This window comes from Equus caballus, chromosome 24 (genome assembly GCF_041296265.1).
Source record: "Equus caballus isolate H_3958 breed thoroughbred chromosome 24, TB-T2T, whole genome shotgun sequence".
NCBI lineage: Eukaryota > Metazoa > Chordata > Mammalia > Perissodactyla > Equidae > Equus > Equus caballus.
The window spans coordinates 48,926,231-48,934,020 of record NC_091707.1 but is presented as its reverse complement, the minus strand read 5'-3'; the positions used below and the strand labels follow the sequence as shown (position 1 = coordinate 48,934,020).

The following is a 7,790-nucleotide window of genomic DNA, read 5'->3' as shown; positions in this document are numbered from 1 at the left end:
GTTACCCCATCCCACCAAGTCTTGGTGATTTCCATGAGATTTTATTTATCTCCTTGTTCTTTTTCACTATTGCTACTTTTAAGTATAGTGTCTATCACACTAATGTTCAATAAGTAATATTTATGATTAATCTCAAGAAGTATTTGCCTTCTCTTTTAGGCTGTGAGGATATCATTGCTGAGAGCATCTCATTAGATACCTTAATTGCCATCCTCAAGTGGAGCTCTCATCCATATGGCTCTAAATGGGTGCACCGACAAGCTTTACATTTCCTCTGTGAGGAATTTTCCCAGGTCATGACTTCGGATGTTTTTTATGAACTCAGCAAAGACCATCTGCTTACTGCTATCCAGTCTGACTACCTACAGGTAATCATTTATTCACTCTCAAATCATTGCCATCCATATGTGCACCAAGAACCCATCTGTACTCTATTATTCTCCCATCTAGGGAGATCAGCCCACTCAGGAATGCCCTCTTCAAGTTTGTACAACAAAAGCCTTCTGGCTCTCTTGGCCCTTCGTGCACACTGCTGCTGATTCAACATTGCGAATAAGCCCGGGTCCTAAGCAACTACACCAAAGGGGTTGAGGCAGTAGGCGAGGTCAGAAGCCTATCCCAACAGTGATTTTCTTGGCTTCCTTTAGTAGTAGATTCCCTGTAACAGTTTCTTACTTTTGGTGGAGTATCAGATACTTAGACTGTAGATAGTAGCTTAAGCAGCACAAAATAAGAATAATATTCAGTTTCTGGTCTATTCAAATGCTTATAAAAACTCAGTGTATGTGTCCTGCCAAAGTATAATAATGTTTTCAACTATTTATTTTTAACCGGAAGTGTTTTTAGCAAATTCTTGTGTCCTTGATTTATGTGTAGATTTAATCTGGTAATTAAAACTAACAATAGATTTAAAATACTGCAGAAAATACTTTCAGGTAAAGTATGTTCAGATTTTTTTTTTTCCGCATTGGTTGTATGAATTTTATGCTGAAAACTTTACAACAGTTTTATTGTTAGCAAGATATAAACCCATTGAGCCATCTCCCATTTCTTTATATTTGTAGTAGAAAAATTATAAAATGCTTCCATCTCAGTCAGAAATGCCCTGAAGAGTTTAATAATCTACTTAGCATCTGTGCCTTTCCTTCGTACATTGCTTTGATGGCAGTACAAATGTTGTCATGATTGGATTTGATTTATTTAGGATCTGTGTTCATTAACCTTGCTTCACTGTCCTGATCCAGACTGTGTGCATTATGGGAGTTAGGATTTGTCAGTTCTCTCAGATTATTGTCTTTCGGAGCTTTGTGTTTCTTCTTAGAAAGTAGGGAGGGAAGAAAGTGAAAACCATGGAGAACTGCCTGGATTCGCTGTAAGATTTTAAATGAAGCACAAAGAAATGAGGAGCATATTGCCCCTTCACAGATTGGGCTTGAAGGGTCCTTCCCAATCAGTAGCTTATCCCTCGGAGATGGTCCTCTGTTCTACCTACACTAGTTGCCATACTTGTTTTTCTGTTCCTGCAGGAGATAGTAGTCACTCTGTGTCCATATAATTTTACTTTCATTTAATTATATCCATCTTGTCCCAAAAGGAATTTAAGGCAGCTCTGTAAGGACCATATAGTAAGATAAAATAAATGTAAAATAGGTGAAGAGAAAAGGATAAAGAAAATAGAAAGATAGAAATAAGAATAAAAAATATGGTTAGAGCCAAGAGAGGTTACTGGACAAAAGACATGTAATGCTGTCTTATGTATTTGCTGTTGGTGGACCACAGGGTTAACTCAGACATTTCACACAGCCCATTTACAGAGTGAAACCTGGTAAGTTGCACACAGTATTTACATTTTGACATAGGAAAAGTCATTAATGAAATTAACCATTTATCTAATTTCACTAAAAAATATGTAAACCGTTTTTTCTTATAGGCAAGTGAACAAGATATCCTTAAATACCTGATTAAATGGGGAGAGCATCAGTTGATGAAAAGAATAGCAGACAGAGGTAAGCTCAGAAAATTAGCTTGCACTGTTAAGTTTTTCCCTAACGCTTACTGAAATGCATGCCGCACATCAGTCTTGACAATAGCCACTATTGCCTGCTGAAAAAAAGAAATTTTTACAATTGGTGAATCCTTTAGTGGAGAGGGTATACTTTGTTGGAAATAAATATACCAGGAAATTTCACTTTGCCACTTTAAAAGGATACTTTTAATGTTATCTTTCTATGTGCTTACTGATATATGTTGACTGACTTATGGAAGTATTAAAATGAAATATTTCACTTAGTGATTAAAGTGTTACAGAAGCATATTGTTGATGAAAACGTTCTGGAATTAGATGGTTGTGATGGGCGCACAACATTTTAAATATACTAAAAGCCACTGAATTGTACATTTTAAAGTAGTTAAGATGGTGATTTTTATGTTATGTGAATTTTACCTCAGTGAAAAAATATATGACTACCCAAAAACATATTGTGATTTATAAATTTTGTGGAAGGTAAAGGGGAAATAATACTTTTGGATGGCCTCCAACTGGGGATACTGCAGAAGAGATGGAAGCATTCTGTGTAGGAGGTGGGCTTTCCATTTTGGAAGCTTATGATTCCATAGCAGTCTTCTGTTTACCTCTGGGGTTAGCCCACCCTCCCATGGTCCTTCCCTCATAGAATATTGTGTTCCTTTATATAGTGAACCCAAATCAAAAAATTTTAACTAGAAAAATTAAATACAGATTTCCCTTTCTTGTCATTTTTTAACCGGTTTATTTAGATATTATTTACATATCATAAAGTTCACCTGTATGAAGTGTTCAAGTCAGTGGCTTTTAGTATATTTACAAAGTTGTCACTTTTTTTTTTCTTTTTTTTTTTGCTGAGAAAGATTTACACTGAGCTAACATCTGTGCCAGTCTTCCACTATTTTTTATGTGGGCCAGTGCCACAGCATGGCCCCTGAGGAATGGTATAGGTCCATACGTGGGAACTGAACTGGGGCCACTGGAGCAGAGCACACCAAACTTAACTACTAGGCCACGGGACCAGCCCCTATTGGGTCACATTTTTAAATATGTAAAAATACCAGGCTAAACCTGCCTTCAAACCTTTTTATAGTGTCCCTTTAGTGCACTCCTGCCTGAGCACTAGGGAACAAAAGCAGTCCTCTTATATTCTTTCTCCCCATTTATTTCTCTGTGGCCTGCAGAAGACATTAGCAATTCTCAGATGTGAATTTCTTAAAATATAAAAACCACTACTACTAATTTGAAATTCCAGTGTATCATCTCTCCTCCTTGTTTGCAGATTCTCTATTTTCAAATTCACCTACCTGCTAAAATTTATTTGTTACCCCAAAATCGATAATCATGGCACTTTCATGGTCATTTGCAGACATGCTCAGGGTGATGAAATGTTTGAATCCCCTGACACACGTTGCCAGCTTAAGGTGGAACAAGGACACTCTGCCTTCTTGTTTCAGCTCTCATGCTGTAAACAAGTGTCCTTTTTCATAGTCTGTTTAGTGCCATGTTTTTCACATTTTTATGGAGTTTTTTGGTAACATCTCTGTTTAAGGTGGCCTCCAAGTGTATTTCTTAGTGCTGCCTAGTGTTCCTAAGCACAAGAAGGCTGTGATCTTCCTTACAGAGAAAACGTGTATATTAGATAAGCTTCGTTCAGGAATGAGTTACAGTGCTGTTGGCTGTGAGCTCAGTGTTAATGAATCGACAATATATATTATTGTGTGTTTTATTTTTTGTTTTTGTGTATTTTTGGGTTTTTGTATTTTTTGTCTTATTGTTGTTTTACACACATAAAATAAGGTTGTGTCTTGATAGATTGGTAAAAATGTTGTGACCAGAGGCTCACAGGAACGTAACCCTGTGTCTCCCTTGGGAGCAGTGCTTCAGTGTGTGCTGGTAGGTTGCAGTGACTTTATAGAATGTAACTACCCCAAATAACAGGAATTGAGTGTATGCAACACTACATAATTGTTATAGGTCGTAGGTTATAAAGTTGGTAATGATGAAATGTCATATTTATTTGGGGCAGATAATAAGCATTCTTGATAAAATTTCTCTTAAAACATTAGTTTTCAGACTGGAATTAGTTTTAGAATGGAAGGCTCTTCCTCAGGGATGAGAAGGAAGCTTGGTGACCCAGGCTGTGCTTTGTTTCAGTCACCTTCATGTATAAGGGTTCTGCCCTTACCTGTTACATATTTGGGAGTTTCATGTAAGATTTCATTTGAAAACGGGGCACCACTACTTTAAGAGAAAAGATGGTTTTTGAAAAGCAATGCTTTGTATAAGTATGAAGCCAAATCATAGCAAGGCAAGGGAAAAAAACCTGTTTCCACACACTTGCAATTATTTTATTTTGAATGACCAGAAAAAGCTTAGCTTCTCAAAAACAATGTCTCTTTATCTACCTATCTATCATGTGATTTAAGGGAAATACCAGTTTTTCTATAGAGTGTTTGCAAAAAATCCAGCATTTGTATTTGTGAATGATAAAGATCTTATTTTTTTAATAAAAAAATTACAGCCTTCTGGATTAAAGATATGATTAAAGATTTCCAAAATTTATGTAATTTTTCTTCCCACCTCAATATCACAAACATATACGTACCTCAGGTCTTCCCCTTGCACTCATACCCAACAAAGAAAACCTTTATTGTCTGCTCCGGACAATGGAAATGTATTACATGTCAGAGCTCAAAGAGTTCACTTTTATGCAGTAATGTTCCCATATTATGGAACTTTAGGAGACTATCATAAAAATCTTAAATAGATTACACATTAGGTTTTGCTGCTTTAGATAACCGGTGACTAATATCTTGTTAAATTACTGTTAAATATATGGTAGCCTAATGAGCATGCTGATAACCTACAGTGACCAGAAGTAACATTTGCCCTGCAATGCCCTTGTCCTACTGTAAACTGGCCACAAAAGTGAGAAAGCTTAAGAAAAAGCCATTGGTCAAACTAGATTTTAACAGATTGTCATCTTTTCTCCTTTGACTTACTATGCGGAAAAGAGTCCTTTATTATTCTTTAGAGCAGAAGAGTCATAAAAGAATGTTACTGTACAGTTGACACCGTGCTTTTGCTTTGTCCAAAAACATCTCTATTAAGATTTGCTTATAACCCTTTTTAAAGCAGATGTACTTAAGTATAAAGCGTGTTACTAAAAGTGTATGAGAGAAAAAAGAAAGCCTTTCTCTGAAAATTTGGATTTGGTTGGAGACTTTTCGTTTTCTTTCTCATAGAGCCAAACTTATTGAGTGGCACTGCTCACAGTGTGAACAAAAGAGGTGTGAAAAGACGGGACCTGGACATCGAAGAGCTTAGAGAGATCCTCTCCTCTCTCTTACCGTTTGTGCGAATTGAACACATCTTACCTATAAATAGTGAAGTCCTCAATGATGCAGTAAGTCCTTTCTACATTGATCCCTTTCATGAAAAGAAAATGCACCAAAATGTCAGGTTTATCCTTTTTTATAATCATTGTAAATAATTTCTACTACTAATAGAGTATTGTGAAACTCAATTCCATGAGAACTGAAGTGGATGTCTGTTTTGTACTATATTGTGTATCCAGTGTCTGGCACATGGCACAAATAAATGTTGGGTGGATGAGAGTTGAGTGGGTTATCAGTCTTTTGCAAGAGGATAGTTTCTAGGGGAGTTAATTCAGCCATTTATCAGTGAGGATCCTTTTTTTAAAAGGAAAGGGTAGAAATTACCTTTAAAGACTCTTCAAGAACAGCAGTAAATCAGAGAGAAGGAGATTGGTTCAGTATAAAAAGGAGGAATGAATCTTAGGATTGGTTTCAGTTACAAATTAAGGAGCTGATCATATTACTTTCATAATTTTTTAAAAAAAGTGAATTTTTTAACTAATACAATTTTTTGAATTAATTTTTTAATTAATGGGAAAATAGTATAAATATTAGTTCATCACACTTTGGTTTACAACTTTAATGCAATGCTTATAAACATCATAACGGTTTTCCCAACTGCACAGAAGCATAAAAATCATCTGGGGAAAAACTGGTAAGAATTTTTTTTAAGTTCTCTAAAACGAACATAATGAAGAAGGGATAACTCTTCCAGAATGTAAAATATATCTTAAAACTCTAATATTTAATCTGTGATGCTAGCATAACAGACAAGACGAAATAGCCCAGAAAAAGATCCTATTTAATAGAAGAATTGAACATATAATAACAAGCTGTCACAAATCCTTGTGGTGCTAGACTAACTGATGAGTGGGGGAGGGAGGAAATTTGTTTACAGTTAAATCCTCATTTCACTTGCATGCAAAATTAATCCCTGTTAGATGGAAGAATGAAATATTAAATTGAAATATGGAAAAACTAGAAGAAAACAATTAAATATTTATGGAATCTCTGCTTAGAAAAATCTTCAGTCTCACCAGTAATCATGCACACACCAGAGAAAGCAAAGTAAGGCAGTGTTACCATTTTTTCACCTATTAAGTCAGTTATTTTTGAAATAATATTATTATCCAATAGGGGAAGTATAGCTACATTGGTAGCGTTGTCATTAAATATTTGGAAATAGCTTAAATGTCTAAACAGGGAAAATAAATCATCGTACAACTCAACAGAATATTTTGCTGCCCTGAACAGTGGTTATAAAGGCTAATACAGCCACATGGAAAATGCTAAAGATGGAATATAATTTTAGAAATAAGGCTACAAAATATGCGTTTTTATGTATTCTAAAATTCAATTATATAAAAATTTATTTGAAAAAGACTGGAAGGAAATATATCAACATTATTACAGTTGGAATAGATCAGAGTTAGGAGTTTTTTCTCTGTTTTCTAAGTACTATCTAATGTTATATCTTATTAGTTAAAAATAATTTTAACTAATACAGCAATTAGACATTTACTATATTTAACAAGCGTAATATTGGAGAAACAGTGTTTGGTTTTGTTTAAAACCTGGGACTCAAACCAGATTGAACCCTGGATTTGGTTTAGAAAAATATTTTAGAACTTCGTTTTACTAGACTTAGAAAATGTATATCTCTGCTCTTAATTCCACGCCTAACACATAATAGGTCTCCAGTGAGTTTGCTAATAATGACTTAACATAATACTCAGTATGTGCTAAGCGCTGTCAAGTACTTTATCTGTATTACCTTCATTTTATCCACCTGATGAGCTGTAGGTACTTGATTTATATTCTCCTAGCACAGATGAGGAAACTATGGGGCCACCCCATTTAGTTAGTTGTGTGGTGTCCCATCTCCAGGGCCATCTGGGAGCCCTTAAATGAGGCCCAGGTAAAGGGACATGCACATGGTCATGCAGCTGTTAAACAGGGCGTCGGGGCCTTGAGCAAGTCTGCCTCCCCTAGAGCCCTGCCCTAACTCCTTGCACACTGCCTGTGTCCGTGCACTGTAGCTACAGGCCCGAGAGGATGGTCTTGTTCTGTCTTGTAGAGGCTGGCGTGGGGACAGAATCAGTTCCTGGATGAGTAAGGAAAAACATAGAAATTGGGTTTTCATTAAGAGTTCTGAAAGTTAGTCCAACTCACTATATTTTTAATTAATATAGCTCTTGTTTTAAAAACATCATTCCTCTATTTAGAGAAAAATGGGAAATTGTAGTACCTTTTTATTGCTGAATCCTTTAAATGTTAGTAAACATTTGAAGTATTCTTGAATTTCACATATTTTCTTAAGTTTTTATTTAAATGGTAAAGTTTGAACGTTTTGATTTATAGGTATAATTATTTTTGCCTTAGTCGTA

At 35.4% G+C, this 7,790-nt stretch overlaps 1 protein-coding gene across 4 annotated transcripts in view; it reads left to right on the top strand.

The window, feature by feature from the left end:
* The window catches only part of BTBD7 (BTB domain containing 7), an 88,694-nt gene that overhangs the window by 70,584 nt on the left and 10,320 nt on the right, over positions 1-7,790 (top strand). For 2 of the 4 annotated variants that reach the window (XM_023628309.2, XM_001497651.7), the window contains exons 4-6: positions 160-368; positions 1,931-2,006; positions 5,272-5,432. In XM_023628309.2, the coding sequence (XP_023484077.1) occupies positions 160-368; positions 1,931-2,006; positions 5,272-5,432 (446 nt within the window). The remainder of the gene's footprint in view (positions 1-159; positions 369-1,930; positions 2,007-5,271; positions 5,433-7,790) is intronic. The other 2 variants (XR_011432119.1, XR_011432120.1) reach the window with 1 other exon arrangement.